The sequence below is a fragment of the Leptonotus elevatus genome, chromosome 2 (genome assembly GCF_054856555.1).
Source record: "Leptonotus elevatus isolate MCC_2025b chromosome 2, RoL_Lele_1.0, whole genome shotgun sequence".
NCBI classification, from domain to species: domain Eukaryota; kingdom Metazoa; phylum Chordata; class Actinopteri; order Syngnathiformes; family Syngnathidae; genus Leptonotus; species Leptonotus elevatus.
Genome location: NC_141240.1, coordinates 43,553,725 through 43,578,143, shown reverse-complemented (window position 1 = coordinate 43,578,143; position 24,419 = coordinate 43,553,725). Strand labels below are relative to the sequence as shown.

The following is a 24,419-nucleotide window of genomic DNA, read 5'->3' as shown; positions in this document are numbered from 1 at the left end:
TACTCCAATTGCATCAATGTAGGTGGGGACATTCTTCTCTTGCCAAGAATACCGTTTGGTTCTCTGAAAAGAAGGAGGAGATTTAGGTTCCCAATTATCAATCATTTGTAGTTACGCTCAAAGTTGGAGCAAGGGGGTTACAGAAATACCAAATCAAATCAACATCAACATGAGAAAAAGTGTCATGATGTGACAGCGTGTGGAAATGCGTTCCCGCCTCGAAGCCATCTCGTGATGAAGTTCTTTGTTGAATGAAAAGAGTGTCGTGTTAGTTATTTTTTCTTCCAGGACCTCAGGGTAGACTGCCCAAGGTCCTTTTGTTTGTCACCGGGATTATTCTGCCCGCAAATGTGACTCTTCGTGGAATGATGCCCAAGAAAAAGGGCACTTCACTCAATCTCCGTTGAATGATGTCCTCTGACTCGACAACCGGGCACTGGATTCAGCAGATGTTGTTTTCCCGGTCTGAGGTGGTGAGATTGATGAGCCTGGGATGGATCCAGCGGCCTTGTAGACAAGATGTGGAATGATCTCTCCCCCTCCTCTGTTCATTTGAACTCCAGATAACCTCTCCATCACCCCCTGGGATCCAGACCCTCTGGGTGCAGAACATTTTCATTTAGTCACTTATAAACATACATATTCTTTATTTTGAAAGAGCATCTGGTAGTTTTTGTTAGTTGGGATTAGTAAATGTTATTTAATTAAGATCCGTAGGTCCTGTGCTGTTGGAACAGGAAAAGGTCTATTTGTGTGACATTGAAATAGAGCCCAGCCTTTGACTGAGTTTAATGACATTCGCACATTCATTAATACAACAGAAAGAGCTTATAAATATTTATTTTTCAAATGGGTTCCATCGTCTGATCAAATTTTTTCTAGGAAACCCATATAATAGTATGTAATGATTAATCAAATGTTTTATATGCTTCATTATTGTCTCCTCTCAAACTTACTTTTTCTGTCCCATCTTGATCCTCCTCTTGTGAATTTATCACATTCAGAATCACTTACAGTCAGTTGGGGTATAGGCCGATACCCCGCAACCTTTTCATTTTTTAATCTACTAATTCGTCTACATTAATTAATTTTTTAAACATGAACTATCATGTGTACACACCCACCTTTTGACAAAGATCCACTCTGATCTTTTCAAACACGTCAAGATAAAATCATCAAAGATATAGCGGTAAACAGATGGTATTTCAAAGGGAGTACATAGTGAGACTTCGTAGCTCATAAATAAGGAATACCAGACTATGGCTATCAGCAAAAGACGTCGTAAATAACAAAAGCCTTTAAATCAGGCGATTGTGAGGCACACGAGAGAGAGAGAGAGCTTCAGGTCACTACAATTAAAATGAGCACAGATAGATACAATTTAAGACACCAGTATATAAGGACTTTGGGGTCATGAAAAAAATAGAGGTAGCCACATTAATCTATTTCAGGTTACGAATTACACGAAACTTACAAATATATACCTTCTCAACGGGTAAAATAAGCATATTATAATTAGAGCCGAAAATAACACAACAGGGGAGTCTCTACAAAGAATAACATAAATTGGAGTTATTTTACACATTAATGTAAAAAATCAAAATGAACCAACAAACTCGCTATTATTTGTTAAATTCCCGTTGTGCTGATTCAGAAACTAATGCTCCCAAGAAAATAGGCAAAAATTTAGTAGGCTAAACCCAATAATCATCAAGTAACGGAAAATAGAGTAATTAAGATTGAAATAAATTTTACCAATCATCCTATTTCAAATTCACATATGTTATTTTCAATTTCCTGAAATACCTTGCTATAGATCACATCTCCCCATCCGACACATTAAAATGCCTTGCATACAACCAGTTCACCATATCAATGATCGGAGGTGTCGCATCCCAGATGAGACCATAAGCTTTGAGTAGTCAATGTTCAGTCCTGGCCAGCAGATGGCAGGGCGGCGGATGTTTCAGGCAATGTTCAAAGCAGGCATTGAGATGTTCACTGGAGTCAAAACAGCCGTAATCATGGCAGCAGTGATGAGGAGATGTCTCTGTAACGAGTCTTGTGCACAGTCACTGGGCATTGTGAAATTGAGCACCATCATTGTCGGTATGGCACAGGGGAATGTCTTTGCTGCGGCGTGAAGCTCTTTGACGTCTGCCACGTCCACCCAGACGCTGGAGGTTGCTGTCTGCAATCGTGGACCCGATGACACACATCGGCCCTCCCAAGAGAGCGCCTCGGCCAATGAATGCACCTGCTTGATCCAATGCACTCAACTGACAGACAGAGGAAGATGAGATCATAGCAAGATAGTTCACTTCCTACTTTCTCAAAAATGTTTCAACGATACCAAAGCTTGTTTTTTGGGAATGCCCTTCAAAATAGCTACTCGAAATACTTGCGAATACAATGTAGCAGCAGCTGGGGGCGTATCCCGTTTACAGGTTGTAATCAGTGAGGGCCATCAAGCCCCCATCTGCTTTGGAACTTTAGCATCCGTTCTGAAATGACACACTCAGAGAAAAAACAAATATTAAAAATTATTATAATTATTTTGTCTTTAAAAACATTTATTACTTTCCATTACTCATTCCACTTAAATCTAGCCACAGCTGTACAGATGTAGGTATAATTATGTTAACTCAATATAGCTTGATACAAAATGCTATTATTCTTTTATTTTTCTTTATTCACTTGCCTAGAAAAGAGAAAGTTAATAAGTTTATTTTCTGTATCAAAAGTAGTACAGTTTTAAAGACTTTCTATTCAGTCACTAAAAAAAATCTAATCTAATTTTTTTTTACAAGATTTCAGCAATTTCCTTTAATACTGTTGTTATTTTCTTATCATTCTTTTCTTACCTAGAAAAGAGAAAAACTCCATTATGAGGACACATTATACTCTAACTCCTATCTCACACACACAAAGCCCCCCCCCATTTGAGACACAGGGGAGGAAGAGGGAAAAAGAAAAAATCTTAGCATTATCACATCGCAAAACCTGTTTTACCACATTCCCATTCGAAAAACAAACGCCATTATCACACCAGTCTTTATCTACTCAAAAACACCACCAAACATACAGTTAAAGATATTGAAGAAAAACAAATATTCATTAATACATTCTCACTCCCAGTTAAATCCCAATCCACCAGGGTGGCCCCCACCTTTTTTATCTAGGTCTCATACAATTACTCAACAATTCTCTCAACTTTTCAAACTTTTGCAGGCACATATCAGATCAGCTAATTTTTTCTGAAGTTCTACAATTTGATCGCTATTCGCCAATGCATTAGAAGCTTCATTAGTCATATCACGTACACGTTGTCGAAACAATTCGTCACGTTCCGCCTTTAATAAACGGTTTTGTTCTGTCAATTTGTCGTCTACAGCTTTTTCAAAGCGAGAAAGAATCGTACGCCATTTGCTACGAAGTACCTGGGGCACTTCAGCGTGTCTAGTCAGTTCCAATTTAAAAGCTTCCGCCTGGTTCAATTTTTCCTGCGGGTCATCCTTCATAGCCAATATTTCGTCTAATTTTTTCTCCAATTGTTTCACAGAGGCGTTTACGCCAGCTGCCAAGCCGTCAGCCGCGGCCTGCAAAACAGATCGATGCGGTCGAGGATTCGCATCACAATTTTCACCATTCCAATCCACAATGAGATTACCGCCATTTAAAGTCAATATAGGCGCCTACAAATTTTACAACATCTAAATAGCAGTATTGTATAGTAATTCAGTAAACGGGTTTATAGCTTCAAACATATTTCCCGTAAGCGGCTCAGCATACGCCGTTGGAGCTGTTAGTTTAGCATCAAAATCAGCCACTTTATCATCACCAGCTTCTATCATAGCCATCCGAGCTATTTTAACGGAACTGCCCAAAGCCAACATTCTAGCATTTCTCCTCATTCAATCCACTTTTTTTACAATTTCGTCTGACTCTTCTACCATTTAAAGAAAATACAAAAGTCTCTCGTACAAATTTTGTCCAGCGATTAAGGTTTTTTACACGCATGCCAATTCCACCGCTTTCATCAAAGATACCAAGCAAACTGCGGATGTCAACGGTGGAAACCAACCTTTTTCACAGCAAGCCGTCATCCAATCAGTCAATAGTATTTTCATTTTTCGTCGATGTTTTTCGGGCATGGCTCCGACTGAAACCTCGGAAGCATTCTTAACTTGTACATCCAAGAATAAGTTCCGACTATGAACCGGAAGTACTTTTAGGTCAAACCATTCGGTGTCGCGATCAAAACCGCCCTCCATTATTTATTTTAATTATTCACCTCTTTAGTTATTATTATATTCAAGTCTTATTAATATTTATCAATTCAGTGACGTCTCACTTGTAGTATGATAGTTCAATAGGTTAAATTTATTCGACAACGTTACTCGTTCCTCACCTCAAAATAAACATTTTCACAAGAATAACCACAGACAACCATAACTCATACACACATAGCAGACATTTAACATACATAAATAACGAATCACGTAATCTCTCGATCGATCAACGGCGGTAAAAACCAAATCCGATTGCGTCAACCTGACCTCACTCTTATTACTGCTCAATTTCAGCAGGCGCGCATCTTTAAAATAACCATTACGTGCTAGCGAATAATCACTAGCGGCAAAAAACAAATCCGCTGCGTCATTCTGACCTCTTATTACTGCTATATTTTAGCAGGCGCGCATAACTATCATGATCTCTAGATTGCTTAGCGGCAGCGTAAAACCCCCGCGTCTATCCGTATTCCTCTCAAAATTCATAAAATAACCATCATGATCTAACGATTGCTTCACAGCGGAGAGACTCCCGTCCCAAAAACAAAATAAAACCGCTTGCTTCAACCTATATATCTCAAAAAAGCAAAACGGTTAAAATATAAATTGAAACAGTAAAACAATGTTAATAATGTTAACAGTGTGAACTGTGGGCCTGCATCTGGCTGGTGAGAAGTTGAATGTCAGGTTCCGTTCTTGTCACAGCCAATCTCGCCGCTGCAGATGTTCATCCGTCAATCGTGATCTCAACGGAGTTCTCAGATGTGTGAAAAGCTTTGTTCGCAGATATACGCCATATAAGCTTTTATACCAACTGTCCTGGGAAAAATACAAATCTCTCCCAGGACACAATTTGTCCCGTTTTTTAGGAAGAATGCCAAGAGCTAATTCGATTTCCTTAATTCTGTAGGCTAAAAATGCTACTGTGTAACACTTTGTTACTGAGCGTGCCGCCGGTGGCACATTTCCGTAGGTGCACTTTGGATTACCGTAACTCTGGCACCATCTGTGCTTTCTGAAAAATGTCAATGGTGTCTGAAAGTTAAGCCCTTGCGCTTTACAGAAAAGTACAGTCATTACGGTAATTTCAGTCCTCCTCTCACAGGGGCCAGCAAAATCAGTGAGTCACAACGAAAGAGTGCAGAGAGAAACATCGGGATTTTCAGACATTTCTACATCAATTTGAACAAAAATGTTAACAAGAAGGTATGTATGCTTATTGTTTTTTAGAAGTGTATGCCTTGTTTACAGTGTGTGTGACTAGCTGAATAATGAGTATTCCACTAAGTTCAGACATTTTAACAAAAAGTGGCACGTCCAAAATTATTCATACCTTTCTCCTCAAAATCAACAGAAAAGCCTTTATTGGCTGATTTAGTAAAGGCCCTGACTAATTTTGCTGCTTGTACAAACAGTTTGTATAGTGTTGTTTCAAAGTAAATAAAGTTGATTGGCGCTGAACTTTGTGTGCGTCAGATGTCACGTGGGTGACGTCACGGCCGTCACTACACTGCGACCTTTTGATCTACGACAGTTGACGTGTCCACTCGCAGAACCACTCGAGCCTTGAACTGCGAGCGCGTGCGTGCGTCGGAATCTCCTCCTTTTAGCTGATGAATAGTGGTTTCCTTAAGGCATACCACTATTCCGCCTAAAATCTATTGTTAGCACCTTAGTCGTTTGTACATTTAAATTTAAGAAATTATCTACACACCAATTGACAAATGCAAGTAAGGCTTGGCCATGATCTGAGGCTTGCCCTTGAAGAAGGCTCAAGAGTGCGGCGTCATCTGAAAATGTTCTTCCTGTGATGTCCTGCAACGGTCTGTGTACATGATGAAAAGCAAAGGACACAACCCTGGGGGTGACCCTGTACTGGAAAGCCTGGTGCTGAACATATGTCCATTCACCAACACCTGCTGGATTCTGTTTGTTAAAAAGTCTAAAAGCAGCGCTAAAAACTGAGCAGGTATCTTCAAATAAGATTTGTAGCAATTAAAATATGAGGCTGCAGATGGACTCTCGAGCCTGTGAGTGACGCGTGTGAATGTAAACGGCCGTAAAAAACAACTGCTGAAACTCCCGTGGCAGATAATAAGGACGGAGAGAGATGGGCAGCAGTTGGATACTTCTATAAAACACTACCACCAAGAATGAAAAAGTGTTTTTTGATAGCAAAATACGTTTATTTACATTCAACAGTGTAACAATTTGACAACAATTTGGCAAACTATTTACAAATGTGTGCAACTGTGGTGCTATTTACAAATATGTGGATGTTTCAACGACAGTTTTTCTTTTAGTGTAACACTCTCCTGCGTGCAAGGAGACGCAACAGCATTTGCACAACAGATTGCCTCTTCGCGTGCTCCACTTTCTTGCCGGCCGTTTTTTCCGGGGAATAGCAAGTATATGCTGCAGTGTGTGTTGCCATCAAGTCTAATATCAGGATCATGCTACGGTTACGTTACGGTGGTGTTACGTCTGGCTTCCTCATGTCCTTCAGTTGCTATACCGGGTTGTAAGAGATGTTCTGATCCATCTTATCCACTCCATTCATGGTGGCATCGTAGTACAGAAACTGTCTTCTCCGTGATCAGACTGTTCCCGCTCCTCCGATGAATATGCATTGGACTCTGGGACTTCATTGTCTGACAAAATGTCCACTTGTGCAGCTACGGCATTAGCAGCGCTAGCCGGTGATGCTTTATGACGTGAGAATAAAGGCCGCGTCCAACTGTGGCGTCAACCTCGGGATTCACCATCATCATCATCATCAATGCATTGGTCGATGCTTTTCGACAACTCTCGAATGTCCGATTGTGTAGAAGTACCCGGTCGGTTATTGTGCGCGTTTTCCGGCGTTAGCAGCGCTAGCCGCGCTTAGCCGGTGAGGCTTACTACGTGATCATAACGGTCGCGTCAAGGCTTCCAACTTTGGCGTCAAGCTCGGAGTCATCATCATCGTCGACATCAATGCGCTTTTTAGTATTGATCGATGCTTTCCGTCTTTGAAAAAAATGCTCAAGCGTGAGATGCTTGCAACCGGTCGCCATTGTGGCTTCATCAGCCATTGTCTCCTCAACACTCTAGCTCCGCCTCACGTCTTCTACTGACGCCCACGGTGGGCGGCCCATCCAACCTTGTGCAAAGAGAGTCATCGCTGCCATCTAGGGGCCAAAACGAGTCATTATACTAACCAGATCTGCTTGATACTTTCAGCACAGCTGCCCAAGGCTTTCCTCCACCCGTTTCCAAAAAAAAACAAAAAAAACATAGTGAACGTCTTTTAACGTCCTCGGCGCCCTTCCGTAGGTTTATGCTAAACGTTTTATAACGTTTATGGCGGTCAAAGAGTTAAGAATAGTGGCGCAAGCTTTTCTAACTTGAATGAGTAATTCCGATTTAAAGAAAATATCACCACAGTATACAAATGAAATATAAACTGTTATTCTTAGTTTCATAATATAAACCAAATACAATCAAATCAACTGTGTTTCTCAGTCTGCTTGCTTTGTGATCTTCACAGGGAAGTTGATGAGAGAGCGGCAAACGACGGCGTCTACAAGCCTACTGGAACCCAAAGAGAATGCATATTCGTCATTTAAGTAAGAGGTTCTGCTCTGAGAAGTTCAACTTTGACCTGGTAAGATTGTGCACGGCACAACAAAAATTAAATTTTCTATAGACTTTATTTTTCTGAGAGAGTTATTAGATTTGTATTTATTTATTGCCAAACTTTTTGTTCTGTGAAGATCCCACACTCCCAGACAGTTATTTTGTTTGTATTTATTTTTTCCAGACTTTTTTTTTCTGCGAAGAACCCAGACTGCCAGAGAGTTATGTGATCATTTATTTCCAGACTCTTTGTTTTCTTTCTTCTGTGAAGATCCAGGAAAGGGTGGTTGTTGCTAGGGGTTGTTTTTTAAAACAAGGACAACATCGCCCTTTTTGTTTTTTTACGCGTTTTCATTTGAATTTCATTTTGTTAAATCAACATGTTGACTAATTCCATAATGCGCTGTGGCCATCTTGCACATGAAGCCGTTGACTTGCGCGCAGGACATCTGCTTCCATCTTCCAGTCTGAAAGACACCAGAGATCCATTTCAGTGAATGGTGCGGGTGTTCTTCCAACTGCTCCTTCCTGCACGCACCCTTCGCGACATGGCCACGCAGTCCTCGGCGAGGCCGACACGGTTGTTGGGTTCTCCCGGGGCCCAGTGGGTGAAGGTCACGTTTTGGCGGTCTGACCACAAGAATCTGCCCAGATCTACCAGGTCGTTGAGTCCGATCCACATGTCGCTGATGTCTGCAAAGGACGGATGGGATTGAACAGATCTCTCATCCGGTTCTCAGATATTCCACCTATCTGGTAGTTCTACAGAGTTGAATCTTGGGATGCTCACCCAAATTGGAGGCCCTTTTCACCCACGCCTGCTCCACCTTGGAGCGGATGGACACCAGTTCGGCACCAAGACCCCTGCAGGCGTGTTGGGCATGGGCCCACGTCTTTTTGTCCTCAAAAGTTTTGTAACAGAAGCCCACAAATTCGCCCCAGTCAGGTTCCGGGCATCTCAGCTCTGCAGGTGAGTTTCCGTGTGGGTTTAGCAGTCACTAAGAGTTGATCTGGTAACATGAAGGAATGGTTTAGAAGTTCTCACCTCCTTCTGCAAATGTGAAGGCCAAAGCTGTCGGGCCGTCGTAACTGCAGAGATGAAAGGCATAATTAGATGGGCCTCTTGCCAAATCAACTCCCCCCGCCCCCTCTTGCTGGCAAACCGTATGAACGGCTGCCTACTAATGCCGTCTGCATGTCCTGGTCATTATTTTGACATTTTAGTGCATGTTTGTTAAAAGCTTGAGAAGTTAGCCACTCACTGTCTGGAGGTGATCCCGTTCCTGGTGGAGCCCTCGTAGACCTTCGGTTCCGGAGCCCTCATCACGATGCAATCTCCTCCGACCTCGTTCCGAATGACACCAGCGTGAATTGCAGCCGCGCAGATACTGGAGTCCTGTACGAGGTAAGGATTATTAGCTCGGATATTCAGCAGTTTGACGAATATCGGCGTCGGCCTTTTTGAAGAATCCTATGGCTGATAATAGATTCATTTAAAACTGCGTTGACTTCAGGGAAGCATTTATTGATATTTTCAGTTTTTGTTAAACTTTTTAAGATGGACTAATGACTCTGGGAGGTCCCTGAACTTTTTGTTATGCATGTCTAGTACGGAAAAGTATTGTTTACTTAGGAAAAATAAAAAATAAAATTCGAAGCAATTTCTGTTATTGTGTGTTGGGTTTGAGTATTTTTTTTTAATTTTCCGTTTCAGTAAATAATTCCTCCCCATGTTTTTAAGATTTTTTTTCTTTTTGAATATTTTTTATGATATATATATATATATATATATATATATAAAATAAAACAGGGGAAAAATACAACAATACAACAGGATTTTAATTTTAATTTTATTTATTTATTTATTTTACAGTGAATGCAATAGTCTATAGACAAAGATGGGGAAAAAATACCTCCAATCTTTTTGCAAGTGGCATATCGTTGGAGGTTTTTTTCTATTCCAATATTAGTGAAAGTGAATAGTGAACATAAATATCGGCTACAAATATTGGTTATCGGCCTGTCTGACTACCAATAATCGGTATTGGCCCCACATAGGTCAATCTCTATCCTGCACTCACACAAAGTCGCAGTCACCAAGAAATCAACTAGCGGGTCATGCGAGCACGTACCTCGTCGTAGATCAACGTTCCAAAGACTTTGTGGTTGGCATTGGCACATTCTGGTGGACAGTGGAACCTAGCAGAAGACATGGATGGGGTGAAATCAACCTCGTCATGAAACGTCGTGTCAAGTGTGTCTCACATCTTCCAATTGGTGAAGTGGAGGCTGTTGAACTTTCTGTTGCAGGGTGCCGCATCTGTCGGACACAAGATGAACATAAAGCACGTTTGTTGTTGTTTTTCCCAGCAATGATAGCGGTGACGTCTCGTCTTGCTCACCGTCAAGCGCGCATCCTAAGATGTCAAAGCGAAGGCCGAAGTCAACACCCACCTCCAGCGGTAGAATGCGGATGTACTTTGTGGACACGGGTGTGCCAAACACGCGAGTTCCCCCGCCGATAAACTACAAATAGAACATCTCCATTTTTGCATTTCATGACAACAGTTTGGACGACGAGGCTGAAAACCGGTTGTCTTATTGTGAAACGTATGCTTTTCATTTGAAAGGCCGCGCCGTATTTCCGCTTCCTGTTTTTCCGTCCTCCGTTCATCATTCAGCCTGCAGCGTGCAAGTAGTAAATGACGACAAACTGTAAATCTGCCCATGCAAATAAGGCTGCATTTTGAGTTGATTAAATGGTTGAGTTGAACTGAAGACTTGCAACTCTTTCTTACCGGAGTGCCCTGTGGTGGCTAATTAATCCTAAACAAGCAGTTTAGAGGTTAAATACTCAACACTTGACTGGCCGCCCGCTCACCTGCCCGTCCGGGTGCGTAGCCCAAGTTCTCCCATCAACACTCAGCTTCATCTCCAGTTTGAAGCCACAGTACTCAGAACAGCCCTCGGTCACGATCCCCGTAACCTTTGTCATGTCATCGAGTTCCACCTGGATCCAGCTGCCGTTGGCTGGAGGAGGCGGACATTAGATCCCTCAGGACACCAAATTGCCAGCACGGAAGGCGGGATAGCTCTCAATTTACTACATACCATCTTCTGACGGCTTCCAGCAGGACTTCCCGTTCAGGCGGGCTTTCTCGGGGGTGAAGGCGCTCATAGAGGAGGAGGCTTTAAACTGCCAGTCTGCGATGCTTCTGTTTGCGACGCCCAGACTGTCAAGACACACTGCAGACAACCAAAAGTCATATTGGTGCCAAACAGATGCTTAAGGGCCTTATTCAATAAATGTCTGGCCCTGGCCATCTGCCCCTCGGCAGATTCCTTCTTTTGGGGATTGTTCAGACTTATCGATTGTTTTGCATTTCAACAGACCAACAGCAGACAGTGAGACGTGAAGCCCACCCTTCTCTTCACAGCTGTAGACCATCTCCAGGTATTTGGAGACGGCAGGGCAGGTCTTCTCCTTCAAAAGCTCAATGTGGCACTTGCGACGCTTGTCACAATGTCTCCTGTAGTGAGAGAGGACTCCTTCCACTGTGCAGCTCCCTGCAAGTCACAACACACCTCTTAAGCCCAGTTGATGTTCCCGGGACCGCGGCCGGCGTTGCAACTGAACGTCTTTGACAAACCAAACTCCTCCAACTCGTTCACATTTTGGGATAACAAGAACTGAACCCTCACATGATAAGACGAAGCACCTTGAAGATTGCTCGTGGACTTTCGCATCTTACCGTTGGATCCTCCGACGGCTGGACAAACGGATCCACTCCTTCGTCCGTAAAAGGCCGACTGGATGCGGATGACCCTTTCATCCTGATCTTCACCCAGACACCAGAGTTTGGGGGGCGAGTTCTGGCAGACAAGGCGTTCCATAAAGCCTGCGAGAGAACCATCTTGTCATTTCTGTCTCTTTTCAAGTCACCATTGAAAGAGACTTACCGTCATGAGGCCGTGGAGGTTCTGGAGTTTTTCCTGCAGGACAAAAGCCAAAGATGGGCATCAACACGCCATGAGAATCGGCCGCGTGTCACACATCTGACCTTTTCCTCTTCTCTTGCAGATGTAGCCGCTTTTTTTCTGGCAGTCGTCAACTTTCCAGCGGCCGTTGGCAGTGAGTAAGGAAAGACAGCATCCACCAGGGGGGTCACCAGGATTATCTGGAAGGAGGCGACAGATACTGAACACTCCTCCCTTCCTCCACGCTGTCAAACATCGGCCGGGTTTTAGACTGACCTGCATTTAAGTGGACGTAACTAAACGGGGATCCATCAGTCCACTTGCCGCCGTCTTCAGCGATGGTGATGTATGCGCCCAACCACAGAGAGGGTGCGCTCGGCAGAAATGCCAAGAGACCTTTGGATCCAAGGCAAAATAGGAGCAAGTCATTGACGCAGCTGACAAACAACTTATTGCATCGTGTGTGCGTCTAACAGAGAGTGAGAGATGACGTTCATGGAGGCTCAGACAAACAACGGGTAGAGAAAAACTTCTGGAATAAAAAAAAACAAAACTACAATCATCATTGGGTGGCCATCGGGAATTTCGGGAGCCCTGCAGTTCTTTGGATGTTTTTGGTCATTTTGGTCGGTTGGCCAGCCAGCCACTCTTGGAAAGTTGGCTACCGTTGTCGGTTTTCACCATTTGTGGATAATGGCTCTCATTGTGGTCTGCTGGAGTCCCAAAACTTTAGTAATGGCTCCAATGTTGGATTATTATTATTTTTATCAATCTCTATTACCATTTTCCTTTTATACAGAAATAAGATTCTGGGGAACCCAGGTTCTCCAAGGACTCTTCCTGGGGTTCACTTCCGTTATCTTTATGGTGCAATGCACTTATGTTGATGTGGGAAGGAGACACGCCTCACTTTGTTTTGGATGGTATCCTAAACACTAACCCAACACTGCCGATGGCGACCAGACACACGGACGGAAGGGCGGGCAGACAGCGTACCTTGTATGAAGGCCTGCTCGTGTGAGTCGGTGATGCTGAGCAGGTCGCCTCGGCGGCGGACACACTCGTCTCGCGCCTCCTTCCAGGTCTTGGTGGGCTTGCGGCCCATCAGGTAGCAGAAGTCGTTGGAGGGGTTGTCCACCCACCACCAGCCACACTTGTCACTCCAGCCTGCAAGCTAGACCGAGTCACTTGAGGGCACATGTGCCGAGACCGCATACGTGTTGACTGCAGGGTAGGACGCCCACCTGGCGGCCGAAGAAGAGGACGAGACCTTCGGATATTTTCTGCAAGGATGCGAGAGGGATCAGATACTAGAGAGCAAAGTGCAAAGGCTGCGTTTCTGACGTACCGTTTTTACAGATGAATTTCAAATTAATATGGCAGTCGACGTCCAGAAATTCTCCATTATAATACAGCACTATGCAATCCTCCCGATTGTCTATGTTTTTTTGAAAAAAACAACACATCCAGTCCTGTGGACGACATGGCAGACGTGACTTGAGCGCATTTGATGTTGCACTCTGGATGGCTTCCCACCGAATTTCCTCCTAAACAACTTTAATGATTCTTTTCTTGAGAATACTGACTTGTATATTCATTCGTATTTAATATTGACCCTACACGGATAGCGTAGATCTGTAGGTGCACGGGGTAGGACACTTTGTACAATTTGTTCTGAGGTGTCCATATCGAACTCACCACTGACTGCAATGTCCCTGAAGTGGCGAGCTGCCAAGGCCAGAAGGGAAATGTAATTGGTTGTTTTTTTTGTAATTCTTTATTTATACTTTTTCACACTTTAAATATATGTCGTCGCTAGGGGTAAAGAGAAAAAAATCGATATTGCAATATATTGTTGTGCTTTTTTTTTTTTTTTTTTTTTTTATTATAAAGAGCTCAGTATTGTTCATTCGGAAATGTCATCATCATTGCATTGAATTCTTCCCCAACCCAAGAAACATCTAAATTCCAACAAATCCCAAAAAAAAAAAAAAATCAGGGAGACCTCAAGAGACCGAAGGAGAGACTGAGGGAAGGAAGGAAGGACAGACGAAGCCGAGTGAGATCCACAGACACCAGCCTCCACGATTCAATGAGGAAGAAGCAGATTGTGTCTGAGTTTCGGTAGATGCTGGTGTGGTGGATCTGGCATGCATGAAAATCTCCACCAAAGAGGGTAGCCGTCGACCCCTGCCAGGACAGAGCAAGCGCAACACCTCAGGGCCCCCCAGGCCGCGGCAGCGCCAAAGGACGACCCCCGGGCCCCGCCAGGGCCACCGGCCGGAGAGCAAACCCAGGAGCAGGAGCGCCCCCCACCCCAACACGGCCCGCTTTCCAACCACCTCAGTGACTTCAAACCCAGAGATAGGAGAGCTCACCTCAGAGTCCCCAGACTCTGCTTCCTCAAAGTAAGACGTGTCAGTGGAATTGAGAATGTATTCGAAGTATTCTCCCCATCGATTCACGACGTCCCGAGTCGAGGTCAGCAGCACCCCATCTCCACTATACAGAGTGTTGATGGTGCACTGCTTTCCTTTCCTATGAAGCCGGATGTTGGACCAGAATTTCCTCGAAGCTGTCTGGAAGTCATTTTCCATGGCCTCACTGAACTCCTCCCATGTCCGAGTTTTTGCCTCAGCGACCGCCGAAGCCGCGTTCCGCTTGGCCAGCCGGTACCTTGTCAGCTGCCTCCGGAGTCCCACAGGCCAATAAGGCCCGGTAAGACTCCTTCTTCAGCTTGATGGCATCCTTTACTGCTGGTGTCCACCAGCGGGTTCGAGGATTGCCACCACGACAGGCACCTACCACCTTACGGCAACAGCTCCGATCGGCCGCCTCAACAATGGAGGCGCAGAACGTGGCCCACTCTGACTCAATGTCCCCCTCCTCCTCCGGGACAAGGGAGAAGTTCTGCCGTAAGTGGCCGTTGAAACTCTTTCTGACAGGGGATTCCGCCAGACGTTACCGGCAAACCGTCACAATACGTTTGGGTCTTCCAGGTCTGACAGGCATCTTCCCCACCATCGGAGCCAACACATCACCAGGTGGTGATCAGTTGACAGCTCCGCCCCTCTCTTCACCCGAGTGTCCAAAACATGCGGCCACAAATCTGATGACAAAGTCTACAAAAGGTCGATCATTGAACTGCGGTCCGCCTAAGTCCCCGCCCTTGGCTGCCGCTCAACCCACTCTGCATCCGACCCCTTTGGCCCCTCCCACCGGTGGTGAGCCCATGGGAAGAATAAAATAACAGAACTTTGTCTTTATTTGTCAAATATTGACATTCAAATTCTAGGAAAACAACTTTAATCCATTAATACCTTGTTATTTTTTACATGGACCAGGTATAAACTATAAATGTATCTGCTTCTTGTTGCACTTAAAGTTGTGTTCCTATCCCATCATATCCTAAAACGACATTGAGTTGATTTTTTAATATTATTATTTAATGGGCAAAAGTTCACTTACAGTAGGTGTTCCGTCACTCCACTCATAGTTGCTGTTGTTCCTACGGAGTCCTACGGAATGATATGGTCCGCAATATTTAAGGAGGAGGGGCCATAACCTGCCTGCCACCTTCAACTGAAACGAGTGAACAAATTGAATTATTGAACAAATCGGAAACACCTCCAAGCGAGCGGAAGAGCAAGACTTGGATTCAAACATTCATTTCTTGCATTTTTGTGCAAAATTTTTTCTACAAAAAACTCCGATCATTAGCGTTCCGGAAAGCTAATTTGGGTTTTTATATCTTCAACAGTCATTGAGACAGAAGCTCACAAAAAGTGCACAATATTTGGTGTGCTCAGATCCCCTCATCTTATCTGCCATGGCGTCGACATTCACTTTGAAGCCAAGGACTGAAGTGTACCTTCTCATATGACATCTTCACTTGGGCCAAATGGCAACTTTTTGGGAGCACTGCAAACATTTCACTTACTGTAGGTAATCTGTCACTCCACTCATATTTGCTGTTGTCCCTACGGAGTCCTATGGCATGACTTGGTCCAAAGTGATCTTGAGGAAAAGCACAACAAGAGCGTTAGCAAAAGAGCAGCATCCAACTTGAGGGGCACATATGGGATTTTGGAACTGGGCTGGGGGGTGTACATAATAAAAACCTATTACGCAATTCTGTCATACTTGAAATTTGGGCTATACAATAATCATTAAAAAACAACTGCACTTGATCAACTTTAGTCATACAGTACGTGACGAAACTGTCCTCCATAGACCGAACTTGAAGGCCACGACGTAACTTTGCGTTTGCCTCCACTAGGGCTGTGCAATTAATCGAAATTCAATTACGATTTGGTATATTACCCTCCACAATTGCAAAGTTGGCATAATTGTACAAAAACAATTATTAATAATACAGCTGTAACGAGTCCTCGTCATTTCTGCCTCGGACACGCGGCAAGATATTCATAGTCAAGCTAACGGCAGTATGAATGACAGTACACGGGGCTAACGCTGAGAGAAACCCAATTTCAAAATAAACCTTACCTTACCACGTAGTATAAGTAGATCAATGCATTGCAGCGCTTTTATTTTGAAGTTGTTTCCGAAAGCATGTCGTCGCGGTATAAGGGCTGACGACGTGCTCGTCTATTCAGAGTTTGTGAACAACGGCAATAGAAATGCCCCAAACTGTTGCGACAGACGTCAGTAACACAGCTTAGTCCTGAAGTCATGTTCAAGCTCCAGTTGAGAGCGCTAAGACATAATTATGATGACGTTATATTGTACGGCGCTTTGTTGCCAGCGTTTAGCGGCGACTGCTATCTAACAGCGAGCTACCAACAGCAAGCAGCAAGCTAGCCGCGCTAGCTAGCAGCGGCAAAGTGCTCCAGCCGTCTGATTACTTTACAAAGGCGCAAACACTACAGTCCGTGGACAGCTGCGGTAGGCTTCAGCGCGACCCTCGTGAGGATTAGCGGTTCCGAAAATGGATTGATGGACTGTGCACACTTTGATGCTGACGGCCTGACTGATTTGCCGTTCCTACTGATCACGTATTAACAAACCAGGCTTACTCAACTGTGCTATTTATTTAGCCGACAAAATCGCTATTGTGGGTCTGACGTCACTTTAGTTCCATTGACCAAAATCGATGGGGAGAGATTTGTCTAAAATCTCAGTTTCAGAGGAAAATAGTTTGCTGACAAGCAGTTTAAGTCAAAAGAAAAAGGAGAAAAAAAAGTTGATGATCTAAAAATGAAAACCAGTTGGTTCATTATTCCATGCAAATGTGAGCGAAGAAGAGGAAAGGCCGTTGGCCGTTTCGGTCTGTGGAGGTTGTCAATCTTGGATCGTGAGAGTGACTCGGCCTTACACCTCATTTTTTACAGTGTGCGACGCTATGTTCAAGTTCCACTGAGAGTTGGAATTAAGAGCTTGCACCAGTGGTGAAGTGGGTATACTCTCAATTGGCTTTCTTTTAAAAACAATGACATGTAAGAATTAAAAATCTGTTATTTGTACTTGCTCACAATAATGAAGTCATCATGACTTGTTAAGGACAGTTTGATAACACAAGCAACCTGAAATCATGTCAAATGTATTTATCATGAGGCAAACAAAGTATATGTTATAAAAGAAATGACCATATTTAGTGAATAATAGGGCTGGGACAAAATATCGTTTGGCAATACATCGCGATACTTGCTCACACGATCGGCAGTATCGATCCATTAAGTGGTATCGCGATACTTAATTGATAGCATACATTGCCGTGCAGGCGCAGCGCATCCGCCGTGCAGCGAGGCTGCATTACAAGTAGCCAGCTATATGTTAATCTGCCAATCCCAGAGGGGGAGCAGCATTGCGCCACCGCAGTTTAGAGGCAACTCAAACAAAGACAAACGGCGCTTTCCTTCTTCACTCACTGCTATTGGTCAGTTTCTTTTCCTCTCCTTTTAGTAATGTGCTTAAATTCAGCAGGTGGTCAGCGAGGCAGTCGGCGGTGTGAGGGATTCGCCAGCGTCCAGGTTTCAAAGTGGTCCCCTGGGGCCGCGGCTTGAATATACCGTCCTTCACCGACAGCCGCCGCTTTAGTAATACATTTCAACTCCGCGGGAGAGGCTTGGAGGCGGCCACCTCAGCAGCCGCGACGTGGGCTGCACGCGAGGGAACGGGTCGTCTGCACCGGCATTCGCCAGGAGGTCAAATCGGCCTGCCACAGCACCAGCCCAACGGCGAGGCGCCCCGCTCTTGATCCATGGGAAAGCCACGCTCAGAACAAGACAGGTGCGTTACAACTTCCAAGTGTCCATGATCAACATGTCTTGCAATTTGTTTTTCCCCCTGAATTTCCAAAACAGATGGAAGGATCAATCAATCCATCAAATCTTGATTTCACCTTTCATACTTTGAATGCAACACATAAAAAAGAAAGAAAGAAAGAGAACAAACACTAGGAAAATCCAAAACACAAACAGATTCCCTCCCACCCCCTGTAATCTGTGGTTCCCTGGAATGCCCCACACAAAGTAGGTGCAGCTTAAAATGCAATGTATAAAGCATGGCTGCAGATGAAATTGAAAATGCATGCTAATATCACTTTCCTGAATTTGAGTTTGAGTGAAAAATGGGCCATCCTGGCAGGATGATGATCCCACATTTACCAGGATCCCGACTGGATCGTGACAGAAGTGGATCGTCCCAGCCCTAGTGAATAATCAACAAAAATAGTGAAAAACTGTTGTGAGACTTCAGTACTGTTTTGTGCGGAATCTTCAACTATTTGTCCCCATTCTTGTGTTTTAATTGACCGATACTTCAAAACCAAGTACCAGCCTATAGCAACTGTTAAACTTAACTAGAGCATTTGGTTAGTGTGTAACCGGCAGCGTCCATCCCAGGAACATGATCAAGTATCCCGTGTACGAGGGCAAATCAGTTCACCTGAGCCACATTTCTGGGTCACTGTTGAAGGATAGTTTTCCTGGACATGACCCGCCCTACTCTGCCTCTGATTGGCTCATCAGTCCTCATGCCAAAAGTTAGCCAATCTAATCAGTGTCGGCAGGGGGCGGTAGGCCATGGCTGAACGGTGTGCATCACGGGGGGAATTACAAGCGGCTATACTCAATACTGACTGAAAAAGAAATGGATATACCCGCGTATACCCTGGATTACACCACTGGCTTGCACCAAATCCAACCTTAACCCCCCCCATCCTCCACAATGCCATCTGCGCCCATGAATGCTGTGAAGCATTGTGGGACTACAGCTGGCATCATCGGTTGGTTGGTCGGTCGGTTGGTTGGTCGGTTGACACTCACCAGCCAAGAATTTAGCCTCATGCTCTGAGTGGACACTGGCCAGGTGACCTTTCCGTGCTTGGCAAAAGTCCTCAGCTGCCTGCCAAGTTTTACGCGAGTCCCCAACATAATAGCAAGAGTCACCGTACAGGAAGCCGCCAGGGTTGCAGTCGAAAGCTGAAGCCACAAACAAACTTTTGGTTAGAAAACCGTGACGAGACGGTGCAAGTATAAAAAATGTAAATAAAAAAAGCGTTGCCGAGACGCACTGTCCACTCGATTGTAACCGTAACCGTAGTCTTTGTAGGAACACATCCGTCCGTCCGGGCAGTCTGCAGGAAGACGACACGATTGCACTTTTCTCCTTTCAAAGTCAACATGGCGGACATGCAGGTTTACCGTTCAGCGACCGCTCGCACATGTACGTCAACGGGAATGTGCACAGGCCGTGTCTCCAACTGCCATTGAGGACGTACGTGCAGGACTCAGCTTTGGAGCTGTCGGGAGAAGTGGTGGAAAGCGAGACACGCATCTGACAAACGGGACAAATTGGAGACTTTTCTCTCCTTTCTGATGAAAAGTCAACAAAAGCCTTTTTCTTCCTTGTCACATTTTGGAAACGGGTTCCAAAATCTTGATGTTGTCCCGCCTGACAATCAAAGGACGCCAGGACGTGAGCTTCTTACCTTCCGACATGACCTCCGGCCCAGTTGGCGTAGGTCGCCGTTACGCGGGCGTTGGACCACGTCAGAGTCTCTCTTCCCGCTTCATATTGACACCAGGCCCTGTCGCATTTCTGTGGAGACCAATCCCGGTTGTCAATGGCATACCAGCAGAGAGTAGACTCTTGCGCTTCCGTCTCACCAGATTGGAGAGTCCGATCCAGAACAGCGTTTTGTAGCCCATTTGCTCCTTGACGAAGGTTTCCTGGTCCGCCGAGGTGATGGAGACCAGGTCGCCGCCTTCCCAGACGCAGTGGTGACGGGCCCCCAGCCAACCGTTGAAGGCCTTCATCTTCTTGTAGCAGCTGGAGCCGTGCCGGTCCCACCCGTTGGCCATATCGCATGTTGACCTCCCATCGGCTGGTGACATTTTTGGAGATTATTCTGACATATTAGCACAATTGCCTTGCGCATGCACAAGTCAATACACCCCATGGCATTATGGGGAAGGGGGAGAATGCTATGCTTGTAGCATTTAGCCTACAAGTATGTTTGGTTCGAAAGCATTTTCGATTCCAGCTCCATCGCTGAGGGGGTCATTTGGGGATAGAAGCAGGTTCATAAATGGCCGTCACTCCATTAGTTTGGTTACACGTACGTCCGCTGGCAAGCCTCGTGATTGCTTCTGTCCGTTCCCTCGGTTTCAGGATATTGACAAAATAAATGAAAGAAATGTTTCCATTTTAGCCTCTTTTAAGTACGTTTGGATCTTCCTTTTCTGTCTGGAAATTGGGAAGAGTGAACGGAGGTTTACAAGCATACACTTCCGTCTTCTCGAGCTTTGCAATGGTGTTTTTGTTTTTTGCCTAAAAACTCCATTAGGACAGTTAAAAAGTACCTGTCGTTTTGGCACTTAAGGCTGAAAGTCGGCTGAAAGTCGGCTGAAAGTCGTTAAACAATGGTTGCAAGCAAACTGAAATCAGATCAATAGAACTTTGTCTGAATTTTATAAAATACTTTTGCCCATTACATTCAAAAAAAATAATAATACTCAAAATGTAGCAACACAACTTTAAGTGCAATATAAGACGAGATGCATACTTTTCTTTTTTTTATACATGGTGCTGTATAAAATAACAAGGTATCCTGCCTTAAGTTATATTGCACTTGTAATGCACTTGAAGTTGTGTTCCTAAAATCCAAATGGTCATATTGGACATTTTGAATATTTTATTTTTTAAAGCTAGTGTTTTATAAAATAATTATAAATGAAGGCAAAGTTCCATTTATTTGTTTTTAAGAATGAAAAATACATCCAAGTGCAATTTAAGGCACATTCCCTTCGTTTAAACAGGGAGAATGGATTACAAACGCCGGAGAATTGTACCATATCGTGCAATGACGGCGTAATTAACTTGTGGTTTCTTCGTGTCCTAAATTAGCTATTTAATATACTGTCGGGGTGGCATTACGATAATGGTGGTAGAAAATATGTAATTTCAATAAAAACGTCGATAATGCAGGCCAAAATGTCAAAGGGAAGTAGTCAAGCTCGCGTTCACGCCACCATGTAGGCAGACTTCAAAGTCAAATCCGGCAAGGCTGTTGCATTGGTGTCAATGTATTATTTGGCCAGCTTTATTTTGAAGTTTGCCTTAGAGTAGGCGGCGTGTGTTTGACACAGACAAGAATATCTTAAACAGCATTGTCAAAGCGTGTTCCAAGATTATTGGAGCTTGTCAGAGAGACTTGGGCACAATTTGGGAAGACCAAGTAGCTAAGCTAGCAAGAAGAATTATTAGCCAAAATGATCATGTCCCATCTCAGGAATTCTCTCTTATGCCTCCAGGCAGACGTTATAAAGTGCCCCAAAGGAAAACCAATCAGTATTCAAAGTCCTTTATTCCCTCTGCTATTAAGCTCCTAAACGCAGACCATGCTCATTTTAAATGATTGTTATTTTACATTCTAAAGGAATAATTGAGTGAATTATTTCTTCAACAGTTTTTATTGTTCTTATTATTTAGGGTCCCATGCTTTGATGTGTGTCTTGATGTATGCTGCTCATTCACTTATCCGTTAATGGACTGATTGTACATGGGTGTGCAGACTGGGAAGCTACAAATGAATTGCCCCTTGTGGGATAAATGAAGTTGTCTGAATCGAACTCCGAACCCTCCAAATGGATTCCAAGAGCACGCGAGTGGATGTGAAAAAAACGACAGGTCCAAAGTTAGCACCACGAGCAGGCTCCACGTGAGTGATTTCCTCTAAAGTGAATCTCACCTCACCTGTACAAAACAGGACGAGCATCAGGAGCGCGGCCGGCGTCCTCGTCCTCATCGTCAAGGAAGGAAGAAGCAGTCCTGCCCGATGCCGGCAGGCCACCAGAGAGGAGATTCCGACGCACGCACGCGCGCGCGCGCACGCACGCACGCAGCTCAAGGCTCGAGTGGTTCTGCGAGTGGACACGTCAACTGTCGTAGATTAAAAGGCCGCAGTGTGGTGACGGGCGTGACGTCACCCACGTGACATCTGACGCACACAGAGTTCAGCGCCAATCAACTTTATTTACTTTGAAACAACACTATACAAAGTGAAAATTAGTCAGGGCCTTTACTAAATCTGATTACCAAAGGCCATTTAGTAATCTGATGGCCAGTATTTAGCGTCGTGAGTTTTTATTTTTATTGAAATATATATATATCTTAAAAGCAAGGTCTCTGGAATGGTTTGAGCTGACATTGATGCTCCTTCAAACGGACCACTTGGTTTCACCTTCATGCGTTCTCCTGATTGCTATAGTACACAAAGTCCAAGGCTTCAATCAGTCTTACAAAGACATGTGACAAACTTCCGTTCTTTGGCTAATCCAAATGGACACAAACATCGGAGACAGAGCAACCTGTTAAAAAACACAACATTGTATTGTCCGTTGTAGTCTGTTCCAACATCCGAATAAAAATAACGACCAATGATGAGTGAACGAACAGTTCTTCACGCTAGTTCAGATTCCCAGCGCCTCCTGGTTTTCCCACACCTACATTTCCAATAAATATAATAAATATATGTGCCATAATAGTGCGTGTGCTTAATACACCGATTGGCTGCGCGAATGCTAGTATTTCACACTACCGTCCAGAGTGCAACCAGGGTGAGAAACGAAGAGAGAAAGTGTGAGGGAGGTCTAGATTAAAACAGCAGTATTATTATAGTTTGCTTGACTTTAAAACAACTTATTTTGTTAGCCTCAATACTTCATTGCAAGCTTAAAACAAATAGAGCTCAAATTCTTTTTCATATTTTCGAATGAGTACTAACAGTCAGTTGGGATGAGAAATTCCAATTACCTTCTGCAGCGCAACCAAATCTGACTTAACATACAGGTGCTTGCTTGCCAACAAATCTGAATATCCTCGAAAATTTGAATCATTTCTGTAATTCCATTTAAAAAGTCAAACTTTCATAGATTATAGATTCGGGGCCCGCAACGCAAGTGATTTCAGGCATTTGTTTATCTTTACATTATTTGGGCTTCCAGCTCATAAAACCCACAAAAACAGCATGTCAAAAAATTTAAACAATGTGAAGAAATCACCATGCATACGTCCCAGTGTTTTGCATGCGAAAAAAAGTATGGATGGGCGGATGATATTTTCAAGACGATATGTCAATCTTGAGTAATTCCCTTTTGCCTTGATCACTTCCTCAATGCGCGGTGGCATTGCCTGGGGGTCTTGGAAGCCCACGCAGGCTTTCTTGATGCTTGCTGTCAGCTCTTTGTTTTTGGGTCCGGTGGCCCTCATTTTCCTCTTGATAGTACTGTATTGTGGCCCTTTGTCATGATTATTTATAGCTTTTGGGGCCACGGACATACTGATCTGGCCCACGTGAGATCAAATTTGAGTGAAAATAGCCCCTGAATTAAAATGAGTTTGACACCCCTGTTTTACAGGCTTTATGGTCAAAAACAAAAACAACAACTATATGGATAAGTGATCATCAATGATGAAGGCAAGAGAGGATGAAGCACAGCAGCAGATCCGGGGATGATCCATGATGGTTCTTTGGACAGCTGAAAGTCAACACAGACACTGAAGCAGTCAATCGGGAGTTCTTTTATGTGAGAAGACCAATAAAGTTTCAGGACACCAAACGACTTTTTATATTACTGCCATGCACTATATATATCTCGTTTAGCTCTTTCACAGACCTCCAACTTCTAGGAGGGCACATGCTATGTCTACTTGAACTTGCAAAACTTCAGCAGAGTGGGTCTGGGTGTGCATGAGATCTCTTTTGCAAAGATTTTCTTCCGCAAACTGTAATGGCATTTTAGGCATTCTGTTACATATTACTTCCAAACAACAACAGCAACAACACAAGTTCATTACAGAGACCGTTCATTAAAATCTTCACCTTTAATACCAAAACCCCACAGCTACTGCCGTCCTGCCGTTTATGGGGGACAGTTTTTATAGTCCAGGTTTCTCGTTGGACCTCACAGCCCGCCACCCTCCCTCAAGAAGTTCCTAATTATTGTTTAAAAAGCATGAGAAGAATGAATAGGAGACACATTCTCATCATATATATAAAATAAAAAA

The 24,419-nt window shown here is 44.0% G+C and overlaps 1 protein-coding gene across 2 annotated transcripts; it reads right to left on the bottom strand.

Annotated features, from left to right (window-relative positions):
* Positions 1 to 8,127: 8,127 nt before the first annotated feature.
* On the bottom strand, positions 8,128 to 22,281 carry LOC147180143 (macrophage mannose receptor 1-like). Of its 2 annotated transcripts, XM_086069332.1 has the most exons (26): positions 22,107 to 22,278; positions 20,018 to 20,235; positions 19,840 to 19,949; positions 19,553 to 19,650; positions 19,423 to 19,485; positions 19,175 to 19,330; positions 15,829 to 15,905; positions 15,357 to 15,470; positions 13,237 to 13,360; positions 13,133 to 13,171; positions 12,885 to 13,055; positions 12,165 to 12,284; positions 11,972 to 12,088; positions 11,871 to 11,903; positions 11,663 to 11,809; positions 11,334 to 11,477; positions 11,022 to 11,156; positions 10,792 to 10,940; positions 10,313 to 10,436; positions 10,176 to 10,230; positions 10,043 to 10,109; positions 9,173 to 9,306; positions 8,956 to 8,999; positions 8,701 to 8,874; positions 8,449 to 8,603; positions 8,128 to 8,377 (listed from the first exon to the last, which is right to left on the bottom strand). In XM_086069332.1, exons 1-26 carry the CDS (start codon positions 22,156 to 22,158, stop codon positions 8,273 to 8,275), a joined length of 2,925 nt encoding a protein of 974 aa, XP_085925458.1. In that variant the 5' UTR covers positions 22,159 to 22,278; the 3' UTR covers positions 8,128 to 8,272. The 2 variants fall into 2 exon arrangements, with proteins under 2 accessions (XP_085925458.1, XP_085925459.1); XM_086069333.1 differs by lacking the exons at positions 8,128 to 8,377; positions 8,449 to 8,603; positions 8,701 to 8,874; positions 8,956 to 8,999 and having other exon boundaries at positions 9,169 to 9,306; positions 22,107 to 22,281.
* Between the last annotated feature and the right edge of the window lie 2,138 nt (positions 22,282 to 24,419).

What these genes read in the sequence shown, in the direction of transcription:
- LOC147180143 (XM_086069332.1), bottom strand. Translation starts at nt 22,158, where the DNA reads ATGAGGACGAGGACGCCGGCCGCGCTCCTGATGCTCGTCCTGTTTTGT. An exon ending in GCTCGTCCTGTTTTGTACAG is followed by an intron (nt 20,236 to 22,106) that starts GTGAGGTGAGAT and finishes AAATGTCACCAG; the next exon opens with CCGATGGGAGGTCAACATGC. An exon ending in CTGCAAGAGAAGAGGAAAAG is followed by an intron (nt 11,904 to 11,971) that starts GTCAGATGTGTG and finishes TTTGTCCTGCAG; the next exon opens with GAAAAACTCCAGAACCTCCA.